We start from the raw sequence: 25,460 nt of genomic DNA on the forward strand, positions 1-25,460 counted from the left end.
TGTTTGTTAAGATTCATTTGTTCATATGGCATAGATTAAGTTTTGGAGAACTCCTACAAAAAAAAGTATGATTGTTAAGAATAAGAAATATATCATGTGGGAAAGTTAAAAAAAGTGATCCCAACTTTGGTTAAGTATGACTCACTTTAGTTCAGCGAGCAGTGGGCACACTGAAATGCTCATTACTTCGGTTGGTGATTAGCTTGAAGTCACAAGTTTAGTATCATAATCTTAAGCTACTTGCTAACATCATCAATGATTAGCAACAATTTTAACCTCATAGCTTGGCCCATTATACATCAAAGAGAGACACGTGATCCTGGAGCCAAAGCTACGGTGAAAATCTCCCAGGCATACCTCATCTCCCCGGTGTACTTACGTCACTCGCAATGTCTCTGGAGGCCTTGGCTGTCTTGATAGGAATAGCATCCAGCCGCATGTCATAGCCTTTCCTCTTGGCTTCTTCCAGGCCAAGTTTATATAATTTCTTCAAGAGATATAAATGTCAGTTTCATTTACAAAGCGCATTACAAGGAAAGTATATCATGTATTGCAAATACATCGCTTACCTCGCTGTAATTTACTTTGTTTTGTTTAGCCAATATGACTTCAGGGGTATCCGGCATGATGTGCACAGTGGTTTTATCTTTATTCCAAGCTTCTGTATAGAGGTGCTAAGAACAAGAAGAAGACAGGTCAATAATGAACACTTTGAAGCCATGCTCTGTGGGTTGGTGTCGTGATGTGTTCAGGTTTCAATGACTCTGTCAAAGAGAAACATTTCCTTTAGAGACACCTTAATGTTATTGAGAAGAATTGAATGGGGTTTTTTCTTCTACAGGAACAGTGTCTCCTACTCTGGTCAGAGACATTTAATACCTCCCTCATGCAAAGAAAGGACTTACATGGTTCATGGTTATAGCATTATTTTTTGCCAAAACCATTGGCATGGAGTCCATAAGGCTGGAAAACTTGAATTTATCTGGGTGCTGACGGTACACATGGTCACTCAGGATCTGAGTGGCTCGCTTGTTTTTCTCATCCTCGAGGGAACCAGAAGTTATCCAGCCAATGCCTTTCAGCCACTGAAGATCAGCCTTGTACAAATTCTGAAATTCCAAGCCACAAATCATAAATGTAAGCATATATCCACAAAGAGATAGGAGGGCATGTTCTCTTACATGATACAGACATGTTTGTAGTATTTAACATTTGACTTCCTGGATGATTTCAGAAATTCAATGAAATATTCAGATTAGAAGCACGTTTTGCAAAGTGAGAGAAATGTGTGGAGAACAATCAGCTATCTAGAACATTCCACCGTAGATTCCTTCTTTGCAGACTAAAGTCGCTTGGATTGCTAGAAGGAGTTTGGGCATCACTGTATAAACTCACTATTTTAGGAAAGGAGACAGACTATTTCACTGAACAAAGGAAAACCTTAGACTCACGTCGCTCTGGAGATCATAGGCCTGCCGGGCGTGGATGACGTCATTCTGATCAGGCAGACACGTCCACTGGTGTAGGTAGTGCCTGTAGTCAGCGTCGCTGACCAAGGTCTGGCACTTCTTGGCCAGCACCACCCCCAGCATGTCCACTGGGCTGCTGTACTTGGTCTTCCACTTCTCAAAGTCCTTCTTGTACTCCCTGTCACTCTGTATCTTGGCCACGTGCATGGACCACATCATCTTGGGGTCATCCTTGATGTTCCGAGCCCCAATGTGGTGGCCCAGCTGCTTACGGTAGCCATCTTTGTATTTGTACTAAAGGAACAAAAGAATAGCTCATTCCTTTAAAAAGTTAGCTTTTGTTGCCACCTTTGTAGCAATTTTCAAAACCTATTAATTCCAAATATCTTGCTAAGCCCATAGAGCTACAGGTTTCTGCTTTTTGATAGGCAAGATTAAAGGCTAAATCCAGTCACAAATAGACAGCCAAACTGACTTTTGGTCTTATTTTTAACCCATACTTTTTTCTGGGATCATCACCCTGTTTTAATTTGTGACTCCGTAGATGATGTCTGTTCATTTTAAAATAATGTCCTTTGCAATTGGGCCACTATCTACAGGGCATAATATCTTACTTCACTGGCAATTTCCCGGGATGCTTTTGCTGCTTTGATTGGAATGGCATCAACAGGAAGATCATAGCCTTTCTTCTTCAATTCTTCATAACCCATTTTGTAGAGTTTCTGTTGAGAGATGAAGACAATCACTTTGGGGAAAACATTCTCCATAAACAGTATGATGAATAAGTAGAATAATGAAGCCAATGTACTGCATACTTCAAGCGTTTGTGAAAAGAGTCTCTATACTCTAGACCACTCCAGTGTAATTGGATATTATGTCTATGAATTGCTAATGATCCTGTTCTACATTTTCAAGCTCTCTGATTACCAAATTCACGAAATTCCCAAGTACTTTAGAAGATGCAACAGAAGTTAACTGACAGAGAAATTATCATTTTGGTGGTATTTTCCAGGTAATGTTGTGTCCCATTAGAAGTTGCTATGGAGAAAGCCTTTCAGGCTTATTCCTCTTATGAATTTCTCTTATGAAAAAAAAATAGTGAGTGGCTATCCCTCTGTGCAGCTAGTGCATCATGAGTCAGTATCTACCTCATCCCATGGGGCCATTGAAAGGAAGACTGACCTCTGGCAGGATGATGGTCCTTCATAATTAAAAACTACTTTATTGAACTTTAAAATATATGCTTATAATTTGCTCATTCAGATTGTGATATAACTGAATAATTCATAATATATTCAAATGTATTTTTACCCAGTAGTCCATTGCCTACTGAGGTTAGACTTCTGTTCATATTTTAGTCTTTGTAGTATTACCCCCACATATATTTAACATTAAAACCACTCTATTAGGGTTCAGAATTTATGTTTGAATGTTTAAATTTTTATATCCATACATTTGAAGGATTAACATTTGCCAGCAAAGCAATCTGGTAAAAACAAAAGTTTCCTCCAATGGACTGTTTGTTTACTTGTTCAAAAATTTACCTAGAATCTATTTGTGAAGCAAAAAACACCATTAGCAATAAAAATCCAGTAAAAATTGATTCTTCCCACACAGGAAAGAGCAAGAATGCTGTAAATATTTCATTATGATAATACATGTAATAAGGAAATGTAAATATAGAGAGATCTATGTTCTAATGCTGCTTGAGATACGGAGTGCTAACATTGGATTTTATACATAAAATCCCCACCAGATAGGGAATCAAAGTCGCTCATTGTCTGCTAATTAAAATGACTTGGAATTCAAAAGATTTTTTAGACCACTCCACTGACTTAGAAGTGATTAGCTGAGCTTTCCGAAAAGGCACACTGAACTTGGAAACTCACATCACTTGTATTGATTAAGTTGGCCTTAGCCAGGACGATGTCAGGAGTGTCAGGCATGATGTGGATCTGAGTCTTGTCCTTGTCCCAAGCTTCTCTATAAAGTCTCTAAAATGAGAAACAATCATTTTATCAGTGGTATTGTCAGGCTCAAATGTAAGAGTTGGCTCCAGATGGGATTATAACAAGACGACAATATAATAAGAAAACAGACATAATTTTCTTATCTGAAATGCAACTACCTTTCAAATATAGATCATGCTTCACATTTTGAAGTTACAGATATTATTGTCTATAGAAATCAATACATGAAATAAAAACTTTGTTGATACTATCAAGTAGAATAGCATTTTCCAACTTTTTTTTTGGTCATTAAAGTCCCCCTTAGTGTTTAGTTGTCTTATCAAAAGATGTCCTACTCAAATTATGCCTAGGAATTAGGGAATCTTAGTTCTCATTTGGTTTACTACTTAGAGTTATACAATTATTTTGGAGAATAAGTAAATTGATGAAAATTTTGGGATTCCCAAAAAGAACAGTTTAAAATATTATCAAAATCTTTTGGATGTGCTAAAACCATTTTTAAATCTGTCTTCCATAGAAGACCATGGGAATCCAAATTTTAAAATCTCAGTAATTAAATAAAAGTGAAAATTTGAAAAACAGTATATTTATATAGTATCAAATTTATCAACAAGAAGTCAAATTGTGAGCCCCACTCCTGGCCCACGTAGAAATATGCTGCCCAATGTGGTCATGCTTGACTTTAATGCCAGCCCTTGAAAGACTGAGATAGGCATCTCTGTGGCTTTGAGGGTAGCCTGGTCTACATATCCATAGTGAGTTCCAGGTCACCCAGCAATACATAGTGAGACTTGGGTCTTTAAATTTTTCTCCAAGGGATAAAATGGTTAACTCGACAGTAGAGGAATCTGGCAATATCATTTAAAGCAAGTGATAAAAGTTCAAATGATCAGCAACAGGATCTCTCCTGTTGGGCTCTCCTGTCGTGGAGGCCTGAGCAGGACACAATGTGTAGTTTCCTCGTGAAAGGACGCGATCTGAATCATCATAAGGATGCCTTGGAAAACCCAAGGCGAAAGAGATGCTGCACTTGTCACAAACGTCAAAGGCTTACAAGACAGAGAGGAAATAATCCAGAGTAAGAATAAATGCAATGTGTGATGCCCCCCTACCATTGCACTGTCAACCAGGGGAAACGTTTTTCCATTACTATCAAGGGTATTAGTAGTAAAACTGAATACATTTTTGTTACTTAACATTTATTTAGTGTGTATGTTTATGTGTACATGTGTGTGTGTGTGTATGTGTGTATATATGTGTGTGTAGGCTTCAGGTGTCATGGCTTGCACATGTAGGCAAGAGGACAACTTGCAGAAGCAGTTTCTTGTTCACCTTTGTGGACTCCAGGTATCAGGTGCAAGTGCACGTGCGCGGGCTTGGGAGTGGGCGCCTTGATCCACTGATCCATCTCGCCAGCCCTCCAGTATAAACATTTCAAGGATTCATTAATTCCTTAGATTTTGTACGTTTCTTCTGTATGAATTTGCTTTCTATCATGCAAATGGCTCAGAGAAGTTAATTAGGCCTTCAGGACCAAACTGAAACAAGGCCTATTACTATTAATATATGTTTACTCAAGTCCTGTACTAATGTTTTGGGAAGGAATGCCACTGCCTTTTGGCCTTATAATCACTGGTGTTACACTCTGCATGGCATGGGACACAGTCTTGCTTCATGGGGGAATTTTAAGTAGCCATGCCTGCTTTCTATCCACTAGAGGCCAGTAGCACACCATCTCCAAGTCAGAACAAGCAAAGGAAAAAACTTCTAGATACTATCAAATTTCTCCCAGAGTGCAAGAGTATCCTGGTAGAGAAATTTCCTCAATATTATATGCTACCTTGATTGCACAGAATGCACAATGACTGTTAATATTATTTAGATCAGTCTGTTCAAAAGAGGAGGCTCAAGCACACTAGCTGGTGTGGCTTCTGCCCGGGCGTGCAAGGCCCGCCATGACTGCGACTCAGTGACCCTGCGACTAGGACACAGACTGGTCAGCTTTATGGTTTAGCCCTTCCCTTCCTTAATGCCTCCGCTCAGAGCTTTTTCTACTCTTAATAAAAATTCTAAGAAAGAAACAATGTTCAGGTGGCACACGGGAGACAAAGAACAAAAACAAAATCAAACCCCAAAATGTGCTCGCTTGCTCTTCCCGCCCTTGGTATTCAATGCATATCACAAAGACAAAAAAAAAAGAGAAGAACTGGAGACTGAGGCAGAAAGAGAAGGGCAGGCTTGCATCTGCCACAGCTTTTGGAAAACAACTGTTGTCTATGGGTCCTTATGAGGAGAAGAGTTACAGTTCTGTTGTAAAATACAGCCTTATGTATCAGGTAAGAACTAATGCATGCATTGAAATTGGAGGGCACATGGAGCACGGTGTACAGCAAGCCTCTGAAGACCCACACAGTTATCATTTGTGCCTATTGAAACTTCCTTGCATGGTCCAGAGTCCCACTGCACTTAATTGAGCTTCTTGTAATGTTAAAGCTTAGCCTGAGTAGCAACAGTGGCTGCTGCTTCTCTGTATAAAAATGTCTCACACAGCTACATTGCCCAATCACTACTTGATCAAGCATCTATTATTCTGTGCCAAGCACTGGTATCCATGCTGGACAGGAACATTAAAGGCAGAATATAAACTATGCAATTATTGCATGATCTTTATTCAGCTAGAATGAATGCATTAAGATGAATTTGTAATATATATGTACATATACATATACATATACATATATATATATATTGTACTAAGAATTGAACCTCATGCATGCTAGGCAAATATCTTTAGAAAATATACCTTTTGAGGGAGATGTGGCTCTGCAGTTAAAACAGCAAAACAAACAACAACAACAACCACCCAAACTTGTTTCCTTAAGTTTTCCATACTGTCAAAACCAAAAATGCCTATGCTCTTAATGTATTTAGGTTTCAAAGAAAAAAAATTCAACAATTTTATTACATTCTAGCTAAGTAAGGAAATTTGTATGAAGTAAGATTGAAAATAAACTGTATTTAATTACTTAGTGTAAAGTGGTTGGCAATTCAAATAGGTCAAGCCAATCTAGAAGACTGTGCCATACCAAATGAGACAGGGTGCTACTGCTCTACTCATTTCCTAAGCAAATGCTCCTAACCACCAGGTAGCAAGTGCCATGACTGATTCTGTCCGTTTCTACAGAAATACTCACGTCGCTCCTGTTTTTGGCATTTGTTTTAGCCAGAACGATATCCATGGCATCAGGGATGCTGGTGAACTTGTTTCTGTCTGGAGGTTGGCGGTATTTCTTCTCACTGATGATTTCTGAAGCCCGCTTGTTCTTTTCTGCTTCCAAAGAACCCAGGGGACTCCATCCTATGCCTCTCAGCCACTCTAGGTCAGACTTATACATATTCTAGGGAAGGACAAAACAAGCCATCAAGACCCATCTTCCCCTTCACCATGACAGGAGATGCTAGCTCAGACAGGTGTGTTTGAGGTGGTTAATGATAATTCCTCTTTCTAATCTCTGTTTTTTTCTCACACAAATGACTACTCATATGTGGAATGATTTTAAGTAATCAAATTTGATAGATACTGACCTCGCTTTGCAGCTCATAGACCTTTTTAGCTTGGATGACGTCATTCTGGTCAGGCAGACACGTCCACTGGTGTAGGTAGTGCCTGTAGTCAGCGTCGCTGACCAAGGCCTGGCACTTCTTGGCCAGAACCACCCCCAGCATGTCCACTGGGCTGCTGTACTTGGTCTTCCACTTCTCGAAGTCTTTCTTGTACTCCCTGTCACTCTGCATTTTCGCTACATTCATTGATAGCACAAGCTTTGGGTCATCTTGCACACTCTGAAATCCAATATGGTGTCCCAGTTGTTTCCGGTAGCCTTGTTTATATTTAAACTGAAATCAGGAAACAGAGTATTTTTAATAACATAAATACAAGCTAAGTTACACTCAACTTGCTTTGTTGCTATACTTCCCTCCCCCAAAAAACAGATATGAAAATTGATTTCTGAGGCAACCTATCAGGAACTGTTTTCTTCCTTAAGTAAGCTCTACTTAATTAGCTCTATCCAAGGAATGTAATGCAGCCAAGTATCAAGAGAGATTATAGTGAGAAATTGGTTCTATGTAAAGGCAGAAATATGTGTCAGACATTGTTGTCTGACTTCAGGATAACAGCAAAAGGCTTGTTCCACGCTTATGAGAAAAATAGGGACTGAATGGTAGAGAAAAATTATGAACATGTGTGATCTGGTGAACAAGCAAAAATGTAGATTGGAGAATTTTTACATGATTATATCATTATATCATATCTACATTGGGATCTATAGCTCATGGGCACAGATAGGAATATCTCGACATGTTAGTTAGAAACAAAGACCCACAAAAGCTCAACATCTTGTCAAGTGGGTGAAAATTAACTATATAGGTTTAAGATAACCAAAGTAAAATCTAGTCCTTATCTTTAGTTAGGGGGAAATTACATTACTACTAAATGACGACATTGCTACTAAGTGCAGTGGCAGTTACTTAATGTCAGGCACTAAACATATAGTGGGACTCACAACACAGATCATATAGGTTTAAACTATATGTTTAAGCTTTAAGGTGACTATACCATTGTGGTAGTTAATCTGCATTGGCTATAGAATCATCTAGAAGACTGAAGGCACACGTCTGGGTGCATATGTAAGTGTATGTCCAGATGGAAATACCATTTTACATGTGGGTCAGAGAGTCCACAGACCTGGGGCCTGGACTGAGTGAAAAGGGAAAAACAGAGAGTTGATGAGGACCAGCTTTCCAGATCTAGCTGCAGTGATGCAAACTGAGGCGCTTGGAAGGATGGAGGAAGCCTTGGAAAGTGAGTAAAAATACCAGCCTTCCCTTGCCTCTGTAAGGTGCTCTGGTCACAGTGACGCAAAAGCTACTGACACAGCCCTTGGTTTGGATAGCCCGGCAAAAATGTCATATAAAAAGTAGAGCCATGAATTCTGTATGGAGCACAGATAAGCACATACCAAAGGCTCACTTAGGCCGGCCTGAGCTCCTATGGCCATGAAACACTAAAACATGATGCACTATTTTAAGACGATGAAACAAACAAACAAAAAATCACAGATAGAATGAACTGCCAATAGACGGTTCTTGTAGTTATAAATCTAAAACCAAAGGAGATCAAGGAAACTGGAATGTTTCAAGAAATGTCAAGTAGGAAAAAATATAAGCTACATTGTTATATTCCAGAATATAGACTTAAAGCAAATTATAAAATACCACATAGAAACAGAAAGAAATATGACAACAGTTGGACACTACCCAACCAAGAAAACACCTGCACTGCAGGATCATGGGAGTCCTCTCTCTGCTTGTGGGTAAAAGGCAGAATGTTGGGCCTTTTAGAACTAAACAACCATTCTATCTTCCAACTCTAAACTCCATTAATTTAACTTATTAAATTACATACTTAAAATCTACCTCTAACTTTATGAAATGTTCAGGTATAAAAAGCATTTGAAGCCAAGAGAGAATATAGTTTCTCTTGTGGTGGGAAAGTTCACAGGTAGCCAAATTAACTGTAAAGTTTCAGGTGGGCTTGCAAGAAGAGGAATGGGGAAATATTGGCCATTGGGTTGCCTAGAAATTGTTGATGCCCTTTCAATTCCTATGTCATCATTAGCATATTATGCTAAATGAATTAATAAATTTGCTTCATCATGTGTACTCAGCATTATTTTGGTTTGATTTAATGAGGACTTGATCTGGAAGCCAGAGAGTTCAAATTATTTCCTGGTATTTCTTGGAGCGCCACAGTTAAATTACATAGACTTTCCGTCTCGTATTCTTTGAATTTCTTCTCAGATTCTGTTTGTAGGCTCTCTTCCTACTCTTCTAGGTCAGCCTATATGTGGAAACAAATACTGTGGATTTTTTTGTTTGTTTATTGTTTCTTTTTGAAACAAGATCTTACTATGTAGCATTGGCTGTCCTAAAACTTACTGTGTAAATCAGGCTGGCCTCAAACTCAACAGAGATCTGCCTGCCTCTGTCTACTGAGTGCTAGGAATAAAAGCATGGGCCAATATGCCCAGTTTGCAAATCATTGTTTGTTTTAAAGGCTTTAAGAGGTAGTGTGTTCCTATGAAATTTTGGTAACTAATTCCTCTGAAACCAAGATCTTTTGCAGTTTTTATAACAATAATTAAAAAAGTAACATATACACAGACATAGAGACACATGCATGGAGAGAGAGAGAGAGAGAGAGAGAGAGAGAGAGAGAGAGAGAAAATGTGCTACCACAGTGCATACATGGAAATCAGAGAGTAACTTGTGGGAGTCATATTCCTCCTTCCATCAATCATGTATATCTCTAGGATCAAACCAGGCATTTAAGTCACTTTCACAATAAAGCAGCTCCCATAAATTAATTTTATTATATTTATTTACTTGTGTGCATGTGCACATGTGTGGGTATATGTGCCACAGTGCACATGTGGAGGACAGAGGACAACTTGTGGGCGTCAGTTCTCTTCTTCTATCATGTGGGCTTCAACTCAGATCGTCGGGCTTGTGAGCAAGCCCTAGGAGCTCTCTCACCCACCCAGGATCACCTGAATTCCTTCTAGTTAGTTTTTTGGATTAGAAAATGGAAATAATTATCTGTATGCAGATGAAATATAATTTATAAAATACTTAATGAAAATGGAGACCATATTCACTAAATGGATGTCACCAAAAGTTCCAACCTTTCCAGCCATATGTGGAAATCTGCCCTTTGGAGCACAAACGGCATTTCTCTATGAACCAGATCTATGAAGAGCTAAGAGAATGTAACGGGAACCGTTCTGAATTTTTAACGCCTAAGGCTAACTTTATAATTATGCAATTGCAAGGAAGGGCTAAATTAAAGCGATAGTGCATAATTTTCAGATATATATAGGTAAAAACTATCAACACCTGCTTGCTAAAGTTGATTTATTATCTGGGCTGAATTTGTCTAATAGAGACAAATAGAAAACAAGAATATTAATTCTAGGCAAAGCATTAAAAAAAACTCCACAATATCTAGTTTCTTTGCAACATCTGGAACAGTACCTTATTGTAATGGATCTTAGAGGGACTCTGGCCTACTAGGTGATTAGAAAAGGCCCCTTTGATGTTTGGGGAGCTGGGGAGACAATTCTGAGTAAATTATGATAGAAAGAGGTGAAGGAACTGAAGTACATTTCAAAAGTAATCAACACTATAGCTCTCACCCAGCTGAAAATACATTCTTCTACCCATACCAGGACTTACATCACTAGCAATGTCCCTTGATGTCTTGGCCAGCTGGACAGAAATCGCATCAACAGGCAGATCATAGCCTTTCTTCAGAGCCTCTTCCCAACCAAGTCTATAGAATTTCTGAAAAGTAAAGAGAATCTTTAGCACTATTCATCCTATATTACAATCGCAGACACACCAAAGTATATCTTGAGAGTGGATACAGAACCCTAAAATCATCTACCCTGTCTCTGAACACATAGAAAACCAAGCAGGTGGCTTGATAGGAGTAGAGCCAGTGCTGGTATAGTATCATGTGTTCCAGCTTTGTTTTTTGTTTCATTTGGGGGTGATGATGTATTTGAACAAAGCCTACACTATTTAGCAACCATCTTGTCCTACCATGTTCATAAGGTACATTTCTCTGTGTATTTAACAGCCTGAGATCACTGTTTTAAACACTGACATTAACATAATTTAAAAAGACAATCAGATCACACGATTTCAACTATGTGATAATATTCGTCAAATTTGTTGGAGATGTGTTAAAATCACCATAGCAAGATAGTCATTGAGGACATTCTATATGCTGGGCACTATTCTGGGCTCCTTATAAAGCTTCTCATTTGTTCCTCATGGCAATCCAATGTCACAGGTCCTGATTTTAGTAATTAAAGACCAGACGTTAGAGTAGCTGGTTTGTTCTCATAGATGCCAAAGCCAAACTTCTATCAGGTCTGTTTGACCTAGTTTTATATTTTAATAATTATTTTTGGCAACTCTACTTTATGTCAAAGTACAATGAACCTACAGGTGGAACAGATGTAGTGTCAGGAGCCATCTAGTAAAGGCTAAAAGCTATAAGACATCCAGAAATGTCTCACCATGGAACAATGGAAGAGCTTTTGAGAGGCAAGGCCCAAAGGATAAAATCTCAGGAAATGATTCCTGCACCTGATATGCCTTTCCTGTCCTTATAAGATTAATATTATATAATCCTTGGGTATACTCTATTGGGTAGATTTCTGCAGATCAACAAAGATGTACTGTCTTGCAGTTATGCTATAGAGACACATAGATGATTTCTTAATTCTTAATGATGATTCTAGAAGAATTCCTAAAATTATACTAGTAATTACGTCCTTTATATTAGGACTGTTATTAAAGCCCTCTCTGATATGAAAACTATAATTAGAACTCTGCCAGTTTTTAACCTGTCATGAATTAATTGCTTCTGAGATATAAAGTAGACATTTACAACTTAGAACATATTCCTAGAGGCTTTAAAATAGTTAACCAAAGGTTATAAAGGGGAACTAACAGTTTAAAGGTAGAAAGGCAGAAGATTAAGTATTGACTGGGTTATCTATACAAAACTTCAGTGCTAACTTAGTCACAAGAATTATGGGTTTTTAACTTTCAATAAACCTGTGGAGCTAGCGACAGAAAGTAAATGTCTAGTTAGATAGATACTCTTAATGGAAACACATGTAAACATCTTTGTTGTAAACTTTTTATGATTTGAATTTATGTGTGAACTTCTAGTGAACTGTTGTAAAACAGGTTGCTTGGAAAAACCATGTGATCTATTCTCCTAAAAACGGTACACAGAGCTAGGAATGATGGCATTAGATGAAAGCAGAAGAAAAGAGCGATACGCAGAATGCAGTCGGAGGGACAGAGAAGACAGCTGCAGAGAGCAGAAGGAGCAGGCAGGCCTCTCCTCACTGGGGGTCTCAATAGGTCTTTTCTCTTTCTTTTTTTATATGTTTATATCCAAAATGTTTAATCAAAAGAGGCTGATAACCCAAATTCCATCAAAAGGTGGCTAGATAAGCAAATTATGGTATATAGATACTAGAATATTTCTTATCGATACAAAAGAAAAATGGACGGATACAGGCCACACTATGAATATACCTAAAAACACTAAGGTAATTGAAAGAAGCTGGCATATCGCACAGTTTCTATGCATTATCTAGAGCAGTGAGCTCGCTGAGACAGAAAGCGAATGGGTGACAATTAGGACCTGAAGAAGGGGACGAATAGGCTGCAACTGTTTAATGGATATGGGTTTCATTTTAAAGTGATTGTGGTATCACTTGCACAAATTATAAATGCACTAAATGCTATCAGGTGGAATACTTTAAAATAATTAATTTGTATTATGTGAATTTCTCCCTCAATAGGGGAGAGAAAAAAAAATCCTAAACATTATCTGTAGTGGCCACACACTGCTCCATTTTGTGGCCAGACTATAATTTTTTAAAATGAATCCTTGAGGATGGCCTTGTTGGACATCAAAGGCAGGAGAGGTCCTGGGAAGGCTCGATGTTGCAGTGTAGGGGATACCAGGACAGGGAATCGGGAGAGGGTTGATTGGGGAACAGGAGGAGGGGTGATGATTTTCCAGTGGGAGGGGGAGGGAGAGGGAGGGACCAGGGGGACAACATTTGAAATGTAAATAAAGAATGTATCTAATAAAAAAAAAGAAAAAAATTCTAGATAGAGGTAAGTGGAAATACTAACCTGTTAGGTTATTTGCTATAGTTCTTTTTATAACAAGGGAAATTTAAAAATAATCTCTATGTAAGAATAGGTCTTTTCTTGACAGGCTTAGTCTTACTAAAGAAGACAAAGCTTTTTTCTTACAGACTTGGGTTTAATTCATTTAGCAATAAAAGGGTCTCTTCTTTATGCAGTAAGAATTGGAGCTCATTTTTCATCCAGAAATGAGTGAAGTGAGTTCTTTCTGCACTGGCGCTTGGACTTTTGTTCCCTATGCACATGGACGTGTGTGTTGTGTGTGTGTGTGTGTGTTTGCAAGCATGTAAGTATGAGATAAGTAAGTAGCTGAGTCCAGCAGGAGTGCATGAAGGTGTATGAGTATGCGTCCATGAATTTGTACATAAATGTATGTGAGTTTATGTGTGTTTGCTTATGTAAAACTTTGCTTTCTGCAAGTATGACTCTCTCTGCATGGTTCAATCAAAGTTTATTGCTCCAAACCTCCCTCAGACCTGACAAACTAAAGGTGAAGTTTCTAGGCAAGAGAGAAAGAAGCCCTATAAATTAATCCTTTGCTTAATCCCCTGCTGTTGGATAAGTGTTAATTCGCCTAGAGGCCTGCAGCGACTTCTGGTTTCAGGGTAACTTAGAATCAAGACAGGTAAACATTGTTATAAAGAGCAACCTAATGCTCTGCAAGACCAAGTCTTGCCGCACCACTCTTTACCCTAGGCTGCTTGCTTCAAAGAGGCCGGGGCGAGGAGGGCTGAGCTCTGCACAGCTCCTGCCTACCCCAGGCACACAGCTGAGGCCCATGTGCCTAACAATACCACAAAAGTCCTCTCGAATGAGGAGTTTGATTCGCTCAATTGTTTCCGCATGTACAGAAGATATTTTCTGTTACATCAGTTTTTAACTTGGTACGTTTTGAGACAAAACATGTATGCATGCATTCTTTACCTGACTGTAAAGCGTCTGATTCTGCTTGGCTTGCAAAATATCTGGTGTATCCGGCATCACATGGATCTTGGTTTTATCTTTATTCCAGTCAACAGTGTATAAGTGCTAGAGAGTGAGAGAAGAGATCTTTTAAGTCTGAATAATGGTTAATGATAAATAGGAAGGAAAATGGAATATTTGAATGCACTTAGTTTAAAGTAGAAAAGAGTAAGGAAAGATAAGGTTCAGAAGAGAAAGAACAAATTCATGTTCATTTAAAAAACTTTACACACGCATTATATATGTGCATTTATACATATATGTGCATATGTGTGTGTGTGTGTGTATATATATAATCAGTTACCTTGAGCTTCTAATTACCCATTACCCTGCTCAGCCTTCTAATTGATAGGGTTACAGGTGTGTCCTCTCACACCTGGCTTTAATGTCAGATTTGGAAAAAAGAACATTTTGCATCTTTTCCATCTTTAGAATGGAGCAAAAGGACTTCGGATATATGCATTGAAAATTTAAGCAATTTCTAACCCAATGAGAAGATAAGGGAAGGCATCGTAAGAGATGGACATCAAAACATCCCAGGGCAGTGTCCTACAACCACTTGCCACTTTCTAGAAACGCTGGACCTGAGTTCAACTCCCTAAATAAGGGCCATAGCCTTTTGACCTCGCCTTGCTTGGGAGGAAGGAAGAGCACCGCCCTCTCTACCTTATTCATGGTATGAGCATTCTGCTTCGCCAGCACCATGTCCATGGAGTCAGTTAGCTTTTTAAACTGGAAGTTGCTAGGATGCTGCCGGTACTTCTGATCGCTGGCATATTCTGTTGCTTTTTTGGCCTTCTCCACCTCTAGGGAGCCAGCCGGGCTCCAGCCAAGCCCTCGGTACCACTCCCTGTAGTCTTGCTTATATTCGTTCTTAAAGAAAAGAGACAAACTCGACTTCAATTAAGTGTTCAATTAAGACACCAAGCGTTGGTATATAAGACTGCAATGTCCCCATCCATGCCACGGACCCGCCTCCCCTCGGCTGGAAGACTCTTACGTCACTCTGGATGTGATTCATATTTCTGGTCAGCTCGATGTTCATTGCGTCTGGGAGGAGGATGTACTTGTGAATAAGGCGTTTGTAGTTGGTGTTGGTGATGTTGGCTTGTGCGTCCTTGGCGGCTGTGACGCTCAGCATGTCGGCAGGAGTATGGTAGCTGGTCTTCGTCTTCTCGTAGTTTTTCTTGTACTCTCGATCGGACTGCATCTTAGCCACTTGCATGGAGTGGACTAATTTGGGATCATCCTCCAGACTGCGAAAACCGACCATCTTTCCTTTCTCCTTTTCGTAACTGTGCTTATATTTATACTGCGAAGAAAATGTGGATAACGTGAAGGACACATTTTGTAACGAAAAAGAAAATCATTCTAGGGTCGATATTCTAGTATCAGTACTTCATCGGCACTTGAATTCAGCTCCACTGTGGACAAAACACCTTTCTGACATTTGCCTGTGAGACCTGGCAGCAGATCCCTTATCACAGAGGCCATTTTAGAGGAGACTGCACGCTGAGTGACTTCCTGGGGTGAATGAGGACTGCATCACATCACTGCACTACAGAGATATATGCTCACACTCCGCTCTTACAGGAAGATCACAGCAAAGGAGAGGGGAACCGAGCAGCCAGATGGCGCCCAGGGAAATAAACCCGCTGGCTTTTGCTGCTGAAATATTAGCTCAGGTATGGAACACACAGGATGATTTTAGAGCAGCTTTGTATCTTGGAGGATTTTTTTTTCCCATCCCAAACTGACAAAACTAAGGAGAGATGTTGCTGTTCCCACCCAGCTTCCATAGGGGGAGATAGTGAGTCCTCCCCTTTAGTCTGCTTCTTTCCAAGGGGGCGGGGGAGGGGCCAAGAAAGACAATGGGCCCCAGTGAACTATGGGAAGAGCGCCGGGGCTCTCAGCCCTGGGAGAGCTCTACAAGAAGGGAAGATGCAGGACGGGAAGAGAAAGGAGAATAGAGCCAGAAACAGGAACGGAACGGCATGACCAGCAAGGAACGCTGTACACCGTGCCCCTCACTACTCCACACCATAAACCTTCTGAAAGAGAGCAGATTTCTGGGGCCCAGATCAAGTTTCATATGAGTCTTGTCCCAGTACACCAGCTGCCCCAGGGTGTGTGGAGCCCTAGCTCACAAGGTTGATCAATTTCTGGGGTCTGAGTTCACCTGCCACAGCTGATGCCAAGTTTTTTCACTATTTAAGAGCAGCCATCATTGATACCAATGATCAAAACCCTAGCCACTCTAAGTGAAGTGTCCTGCTGGGAATTCAGGGCCAAGGAGCAGAGAGTTCATCTAGACTTTCTGAGGTAGGCACTACCGTGATTAGCATTGTGCCTTGTTTGTGTGTTTTTCAGAAATGCCAGTGGAGACACACAAACATTGTTAAGATGCATTTGAGGAGCCCGGCGGGTCTACAGTTCACAGGCCCTGGATCACAGTGCGCATTTTTATCCCATTCACTTGACGCCCGTCCGCGGCTGTATTGCTCTGCTGGCTTGCCGGCCGCTCTTCATACTTACATCACTTGCAATGTCTCTCGAAGCCTTGGCAGCTTTGATAGGAATGGCATCCGTTCTGAGGTCATAGCCTTTCTTTCTAGATTCTTCCAGAGAAAGTTTATAGAGTTTCTGCAAAGAGAAGAAGGGGCAGCAGGAAAACCTGGGATTATTCTAGAAGACTGATCGTTAATAGCAAGACTGTAGGGCAGATATGCTATTGGCGGTTCAATGGCTGAATGTTCTAGGAAATATCATTGTGTGTGTGGGAGAAAAGACAAAGCAATGATTTAAGCTCAAATGTGTTTTCAGTATATCATTACAGAAATGATATACTAAATGGAAATGAGCTGTTCTCTATGAGTAAGTCCAGCAGGCGCTTACTGGTTTATTTTTATCAAATAGGAGACAAAGAATGCTTACAAAGGAGCCATCATCACATGCCAAGAGGGCATCTTAGTTTTACAGTAGCTTCTTTTACTTATATAATAGTGTGAATTCCACAGTCAAATAAAGTGCATCAGCAATTCCAAATCTCTGTGGAATTCAAACAATGAAAAAAAAAAAAGAAAAGAAAAGAAAAGAAAAGAAAAGAAAAGAAAAGAAAAGAAACTGCCAAGCTTGGAGGATTCCCACCCAGCAAACAAAGCCAGGACAAGGACATGAAGTTAAATATCAAATGCATTTTCTAATGAAAGTTTCACATTCCTTGTTGTAGAGCTTGCGACAGTTTGCTCAAAATATCCTTGTCTTTTCTTTCCATTGTTTTAATTCTTTTTAGGACAATTTTCATAGCTTAGCCCCAGGCCTTTCTCTTTCCCGTAGGTCTCCTAGGTCAAGAGGCCCCTCAAACCATGAAACCCACCCCTCGAACCATGAAACCCGCCCCTCGAACCATGAAACCCGCCCCTCGAACCATGAAACCTGCCCCTCGAACCATGAAACTCAATAGTTCTTCGAAGTTGTCACTGCTATCCCAGCCTTGGAGGACAGCCTTGCTCGAATTTGAGCAGAGCAAAGATTAGGGAGGGAGAGATGCTCATTGTCTCTAACAGAAGACAACAGTCTATTAGTTTTAAACATTCCTTCTCATACATTAAGAGACATCACTGAGCTAATTTTCTATGGCCCGTGGGAACAGGCTAAACAGAAAGATGGAAACCAGGGGATTATACTTACATCGCTCATGTTAATCGCATTTGCCTTTGCCAGGACGATCTCGGGGATATCAGGCATGATGTGGATTTTGGTCTTGTCAGCTTCCCATGCTTGTTTATAGAGATGCTGGGGGAAAGTGCAAGGGCGTGGTTAAAAAATCACAGAAAGATCTGGCTTTGCCCATGCACAGCCTCACATGTACGCAGGTGCCACTCCTTTGGGTATCTTCCTAAACAAAGGCCCAACATGGTAGAGGAGGCACAAGACAGGGGTCAAAGTGCCCCATCCCTTTGTCTTCAGTCCAGAGGTGAAACCTCCCTTCTAGAAATTTCTAAGCATACTATTTCAAAATCATATAACACATGATGTTCTTTTGCAGCTTGCTTTCCTTTACTTCAAACTATGAGCTAAACATCTTGGAATCTTCTGAAAAATAATTTACTCCACCTGCAGGGTTATAATCCAACTGATTGAAGAAATGATCCATTGGTAGATAGTCACCGGCATTTTCCGGTCTGCTTCTCCCACAGTAACAGTGCTTAGACATGCACCACTCAAGTTTCTGGTCCAGGAAGGACCAGCTTTTAGCAGGTGGATTCTCTTGGCCGGCTGCACTGGCCAAGCCTCTGTTGAACCTGCATTACAGTTCAATTTTTCCCTCTCAAACAGCCTTCTCTCCTATAGGTACGATCCTTTAAAAAAATTTTACAGGCCTCAAATTCCATATTAGCATTTCTGTTCAGAAACTCTAACCCACAAGAAACATGTGTCTGTACTCTCGACGATTTCAGTAGGATAAGGAACAGACCCAGTTTTCATTTTCACAAATATCGGTTAAAAGTTTACGTTACTCTAAACTCCCTCATAACTCAGCTCTGGCAAGTTGTCTGTGGCCAGTCTTTGTTTTAGACTGGTGTTATCTGGTAGCATTCTCGGAGATGATGAAAATGTTTTCATAATCTATTAAGATAGCCCCAAGCCGGACAGGTCCACTGAGTACGTGAATACGTGATAATTTTAAAGAGGGCTAAGTGCTTTGTATTAATTTTGACTATACCACACTACAAGCATGCGGCTTACGAGGTATAGGGGTGATAGAGTTCTTGTGGAAAGGCAGAAGCTAGTCATTAGAACCCCTTTCTCATCTGGTCCAGGCACTGAGGCACTGTGCACCCTGTAGAGGTACCCTGCCTGTCTGGGGCTCAGTTTCCTCTACTCTGCAACAGGACAACTTGATAACTAGCAAGTTTCATTATTTTAGGATCCTCACCTTGATATCATTATTCTGACATTTTCATCACCAATATTGGAAGTACAAAAAAAAAAAAAAAAAAGAATCTAATTTGTATTTCTTTGGCTTTGGTTTTGAAAACAGGATTGTGCTGTGTGGCTCAGGCTGGCTTGAGTCTCCAGACTCTCCTGCTTTAGATTCTCAGGTGCTCCCAGACTGAAAATATCTCTAATATTTTAAATAAATTTATTTAAAGATAAATGCATCTTTGTGACAGTTTAGATTCTAAATAATGAGAAGGGATGCTGAGATCCATGCTTTGCCTTGGGGGCAGGTCCCTTTCAAAGGAGAGGGTCAGCTGTACAAATCAACCTCTGGGGGAGACACCCGGGCTGCCTGTCCAGGTCAATTAGAATCGTCATTTTCTAGAGTTGTTGAGTAGTAAGGTCCAAGTAAGATGTTTTTACTTAACCAAAGGCATTTCTAATCATGATCCAATGACACAGCTATGGCTAGCACAATTTTTTTCAACTTTAAAATGCAGATGTCCACTGTTGATGTGCTTATTGGTCTTGACCTCTTATAGATAATTAAGTTGTATAGACTTATAGATAATTAGTTGTATGGAGAAAACAAACCAGTAAGACTTTTGTAAATAGTTCATGACACAGGGAAGCAGTGATGTAGGGCAATTACTCTCAGGACTGCCCAGGGTATATCTGGTTCCACAGCTGCAGCCATGGGATGGAAATCTCTGTGATTACGTCAGATTGGTGGACATGCTGCTGATAGCTCCCACTCTTGAAGGAACTCTGTCGATCAGCAGCAGCAACCTCACCTGACATAGGCAGGACTTACTCTCAAACTGAATAGTCAAAGGACGGATTGGGAACGTAGCTGGGTGAGTCCAGTGCAACCCTCACATACACTGAGTTTGACCCAGTTCTGCATAAACCAAGCCTGGTGACACACTGCTAGCATTTAGGAGGTAGAAGCAGGAGGATCAGAAATTCAGCATCATCTTCAGTTACATGGAAAATTTGAGGCCAGCCTGGGCTACTTGAGACCATATCACAAAACCAAACAAAAAAGAGAAAAGGTTTCATTTTGTTACATCAATGAGATGGACAAGTCATTAAACATCTGGGGACTGCTAATTAAGAATAATTTTGATCTTTTTATAGTCTACAGAACCTTTTTTCTATGTAAAGCAAACCTCAAGAATGGTCTCTCCTAACTGTTCACAAAACCTGTGGATTAAATGTAACAGATTTGCATTGATGTGTATGGAGCAACACACTGCTGCCGGACTTACGTTATTCATAATTTTCGCATTATTCTGAGCCAAAACCATGTTCATTGAGTCCATTAAAGTGGAGTACTTCAGAGTGTCTGGGTGTTGCCGGTACTTCTTTTCACTAATAATCTCCATGGCTTTCTTGTTTTTCTCAGCTTCCAGGGAGCCGAGGGGGAGCCAGCCAATGCCCTTCATGAAGTCAGCATAGTCCGCCTTATACTGATTCTACCAGAGAGGAAAAAAGAAAAAAAAAAATCAATGATCAGAAGGACTCAAGCTTCAGGAATCATGAGTGTGTTTGACATGCCATCATTTCCACTTGCAGCATATTAAACACCAACTATCACACCCCAACCTTTTATCTCTTTCATATTTCTTCGCACAAGAAATAAAAAAAAAGGATCTTGGTGATTTTTCTTTCATAAAGAAAGTGCATTAAGAACCAGTAAATGAACTCAGGTGGCAAGGGATTACAATCTCCTGACCTGTTACACATTGTTAGTCAAGCTCCCTTCATCGATAGGCAATTCCTAAAATCAGATTTTTCTCTCCAGTAGTAAATCTTTGATCATCTACCATTGTGACAATTTCCTAATGCCAACCAGAAATCTGATTAGCACTCTAGCACCTGATTTGTACAACTGTGTGGGGTTTCCCCTCAGCTGTGACATTTCCCCCTAAACCTATACATGGTGCTTTCGATTAGATACTGAGGTGTCTCTCTGACAATGCATCACCCAGGTTTCTATTCCAATGAGAAATCTAGGCCAGGCCTGATGGGGTCTGCTTTTATTTCTGTAATGCACATTATTTTAGAATGGCTCTGGAATCCCTCTGTCTTCCCTGTATCCTTTCCTGAAGCTGTCTCATTTATCACCTCCTAACTATTGCATTGGCCGCAGACAGAAGTGCAAGTGTGGCCACAGAAGTGCAAGTGTGGCCACAGAAATGGACGGCAGTGAGTTGAGAGTTATGTACACCACCACGCTGGTTTTCTCTTTCACCCTTCTACCAAGAGCCTTTCATACATTTTATCCTCTTTGCTAGGCTTGTTTCCTTCAGTGGAGTCTCTAAAAAAACCAAACCAATTTGCTGTGGCTAAATTCAGAAGCCAACAGTGACTGCAGCACCAAACGTGAGAGATTAGACGTTAGTTTCTAGAGTAGACCTTGTTTCATTAAAAGAAATGAATTCAGGCCAAGAGAATGAGTACAATACTTCAAGAAACTGCACATTGATTTCTTTTAGGAGTTTTGAAATGTTGTTATGTATGGTTTCTCATGAGCTACTTATGATATAGCTAATGGCTTAAGCTATATGTAATGGCTCTACCAACGCACGTTACTTTCACGTACATCACTTTGAATCTGCATCATGTTCTTGGCCAACTCAAAGTTCATGGCATCAGGAAGCATGTTGTAGGTGTGGATGATGTTCCTGTAGTTGGCATTGGTGGCCACTTCCTGGGACTTCTTGGCTGCCACCACACTGAACATGTCCACCGGGGTGTGGAAGGATGTCTTGGATTTCTCGTAGCCCTTCTTGTATTCCCGGTCTGACTGCATCTTGGCTACCTGCATGAAGTGCACCAGCTTGGGGTCGTCTTCCAGGCTGCGGAAGCCGATGTGCTTCCCTTTGGCTTGTTCGTAGGCTTGCTTGTACTTGTACTGTGGACAGAAAAGAAACATGGCAATGATATAAGTGGTCCAGGCAAGAAAATAAAATGTGATTATCTGGATATGCTCAGCTTTGGTGGAGGTGAAGAACTTAGAGCTTCCTATACTGAGGCAGAGAGGGGGCAGCCAAGCCAGGAAGCACCAACTCTGTGCATCAAATGGAGAGTAATCTCAAAAGTGGTGTCTTCCCTCCTCACTCCCACGCTGTATAGCACAGAAAAGGCCACAAGTGCAATCCCGTAGTGTGTGCTCAGGGTGAGAGCCGGCCATGGATCTTATTGTAATGTATATGGATCATGCCCTTAAATTTGCTCATAATTGTCTTTCATAAATCTCGATATAACTTATTTTATAAGACCTTATCATTTTTACATTGGATAATGAACAAATGACTAGAGGGTAACTGGCCATGTGAAGGGAAATGTCTGAGGACAGCGTGTCCAGATAGTGAGTGATCCCACCTCCTGATCAGGCACAAGCCTGGCTTGCCTGTACCCTCACTCATCCTCAAGGTTCCAGTGGAAGCACTTACATCACTGGCAATGTCTCTGGAGGCCTTTGCAGCCTTTATTGAGATGGCATCAGGCCTGAGATCATATCCTTTCTTCTTCTCTTCTTCCCAGCCAGCCTTGTAGAGTTTCTAAACCAAAAGCCAGAGAAACAACAGTGTCTTGTTACTTCAGTTGCAACAAGGCCCCTGATTCCAGCATGGCTGGCATCCCACAAGTGTCAGCTCCCTTCAGCATCGTCCCTCTTCTTTGCTGCACATATGCTTACGTCACTCATGGTGATCTGGTTTACTCTGGAGAGCAAGATGTCTGGCGTGTCAGGCATGACATGAATGCGGGTCTTGTCTTTGTTCCACTTCTCAGTGTACAGCCTCTGCAATCAAGAGACCAGCACGTGACTTCACCATGGAGTTAAGTTGGTAACAATGGGAGCAAGAGGAGAGACACATCGACATGGTGGAAGAGGTTAAGTCTGAGAGTGAGAAAAATCATCACTTAATACGGGATCCCCGTTCCTGACACAAGCGCCATCTTGTCCTCTTTTACAATGATGTGGTGCTTGGTAGGTTGGTCTCATCAAAAGTCAGTAAAGAAAAGCTCTCTAGATACAGTGGAATTGTGAAATCCATAATATTTTTTAAAAGGTATGAGGATATATGTGTATATATATATATATATATACACACAAACACATACACATGCATGTATATATGTGCACACATACATACACCCTGTCCGTAATTATGACACAAATGTGTTGAAGCCTTACAAAAGGTACTTTAGGCTCCACAGTGCCACCATCAGAGGACTTCTGAGGCTAAGGCTAGCCCGTGGGCTCGTACCTTATCCATAGTCAGCTTGTTGCTTTTGTTAAGTGCCTGCTCCATGGTGTCCATGGAGTATGTGAACTTCAGCTTCTCAGGGTGCTGGCGATACTTCCTCTCGCTCAGAATCTCTCCGGCTTTCTTTGCCTTCTCTACCTCCAAGGAGTCTATCGGGACCCAGCCGATGCCTTTCATCCAGTTGGTAAAGTCAGATTTGTATAGATTCTATACCATGAAGAGAAAACTTCATTTCAGAGAGAGGTAGACCTTGGATTTCTTTGGCTACAGGACTCTTTTAATAAAAAGAGAAGGGGGCGGTACTGAGAAGAGAGAGAACATTTAGTCATTACAGTCTTTTAGAAAAAAGTTGTGGAAGTGATTGTATTCATGGTGCTCTTAAACTGGAAATCCCAAAACAAACAAACAAATATATAAATAAGTGTATCTGGGCAGTGGTGGCACACACCTTTAATTCCAGCACTTGGGAGGCAGAGACAGGCAGATCTCTGTGACTCTGAAGCCAGTCTGGTCTGCAGAGTGAGTTCTAGGACAGCCAGGGCTCACAAAGAAACCATGTCTCAAAAACCAACCAAACAAAAAATGCTGGAAATCCTAAGGTAACAATTAATTTAAAAACTAACTTTCTTAGTTAGGCATAATGATACATATAATCCTATCACTCAGGAGGCTAAGACAGGATTGTGACTTCAAGGTTAGCTTGTACCACACGGTGAGCTTCTGGTAAACAGAAACAAAACCAACAAACCAAAACAAAGCAACAACAACAAAAACAGGATTAAATTTTTAAAAATTGCACTGGGAATACTATTATATATCTTAATTCTGTCAAAGAACACATCACATGTGGGTCTAACACACACTCCCCCCCCCCCCACAGACACAATGTGTGTATATGACAATGGGTCACATGTAGTTACATGTATGAAATACTCTCACTCTGCAAATCCCTGGGGAGAACAGTGACCTAGGTCAGGTACAAGATGAAGGTGACCGTGATGACTCTGGCTCTTCCCTCCCTCCCATGGGCATGGGAAGCTGACCACACCCACTGCCGACTGGTACGCACATCACTCTGGATCTGCATGGCGTTCCTGGAGTGCTCCACGTTCAAGGCATCAGGCAGGAGGGTGTAGTTGTGGTAGGGCTGTCTGTAGTTGCTGTTCGTCGCAACTTCCTGAGACTTCTTGGCAGCGGTCACACTGAACATATCCAGGGGCGTGTGGTACCGGGTCTTGCTGGCCTCATATCCCTTCTTATATTCACGGTCTGATTGTATTTTGGCCACATTCATGTAGTGAACCAGCTTAGGGTCATCCTGAAGACTGAGAAAGCCAATTTGCTTGCCTCTGGATTTCTCATAGGCCTCCTTGTATTTGCACTGTTTGGGAGAGAGGGACAGACAGTTTGATATAAACTGAATTTATTTAACAGTCTACACAAAGCCAAGTTCAGTCTGAATATAGAGAATACTCAAGATATCTTTAGCATTAAAGTACACAGCTTGAAAATTATTTCTAATGGATGGCTACAACATTTGTTCTGAGAATAATAAATAATATAATAATCTGCAATCTATACCTTGATTGTTCATTAGAAGATTCTTTGGATGTGCTTAAAGGTTCCTGAAAAAGCTTACTTGTTATATATTTCTATCTCACATCCTTAAATACTTTACACTACTTTAAAAAGGTATGCAATCATGATTCCATTTTAGCAAAGCTCTACTATAAATTAAAGTATTGAACTTAAGATAAATGAATTCATACTTTATTATGATAATTATATCAATCCATCTAGAATATATAAATGGCTTAAAAAAACAATTAAAACATTGTTATTTAACCTACAGTTCTTCCCAGTTTCTCTTGTTTCACTAGATTTTCTTATGTGAGTAAACTGTTAAATTACAATGGTATATTTTTAAAAAATATTCAGAGGCTTTGTTTAGTAATATTTTAGTATACTGAGACATTCTTGACAAAAATCTAAATAAAAACATTTAAATTCACAGTAAAACCAGTAAA

The 25,460-nt window shown here is 40.4% G+C and overlaps 1 protein-coding gene across 2 annotated transcripts in view; it reads right to left on the reverse strand.

Annotated features, from left to right (window-relative positions):
• The window catches only part of Neb (nebulin), a 193,761-nt gene that overhangs the window by 114,789 nt on the left and 53,512 nt on the right, over positions 1-25,460 (reverse strand). For both annotated transcript variants that reach the window (XM_052182470.1, XM_052182469.1), the window contains exons 39-58: positions 24,503-24,814; positions 23,434-23,640; positions 22,860-22,964; positions 22,615-22,722; positions 21,762-22,073; positions 20,425-20,631; positions 17,900-18,004; positions 16,745-16,852; positions 15,210-15,521; positions 14,876-15,082; positions 14,171-14,275; positions 10,736-10,843; positions 7,025-7,336; positions 6,634-6,837; positions 3,359-3,463; positions 2,084-2,191; positions 1,452-1,763; positions 906-1,109; positions 570-674; positions 380-487 (exon numbers count right to left, since the gene is read on the reverse strand). In XM_052182470.1, coding sequence (XP_052038430.1) covers positions 380-487; positions 570-674; positions 906-1,109; positions 1,452-1,763; positions 2,084-2,191; positions 3,359-3,463; positions 6,634-6,837; positions 7,025-7,336; positions 10,736-10,843; positions 14,171-14,275; positions 14,876-15,082; positions 15,210-15,521; positions 16,745-16,852; positions 17,900-18,004; positions 20,425-20,631; positions 21,762-22,073; positions 22,615-22,722; positions 22,860-22,964; positions 23,434-23,640; positions 24,503-24,814 — 3,654 coding nt within the window. The remainder of the gene's footprint in view (positions 1-379; positions 488-569; positions 675-905; positions 1,110-1,451; positions 1,764-2,083; positions 2,192-3,358; positions 3,464-6,633; positions 6,838-7,024; positions 7,337-10,735; positions 10,844-14,170; positions 14,276-14,875; positions 15,083-15,209; positions 15,522-16,744; positions 16,853-17,899; positions 18,005-20,424; positions 20,632-21,761; positions 22,074-22,614; positions 22,723-22,859; positions 22,965-23,433; positions 23,641-24,502; positions 24,815-25,460) is intronic.

The sequence above is a fragment of the Apodemus sylvaticus genome, chromosome 5 (genome assembly GCF_947179515.1).
Source record: "Apodemus sylvaticus chromosome 5, mApoSyl1.1, whole genome shotgun sequence".
Taxonomy (NCBI): domain Eukaryota; kingdom Metazoa; phylum Chordata; class Mammalia; order Rodentia; family Muridae; genus Apodemus; species Apodemus sylvaticus.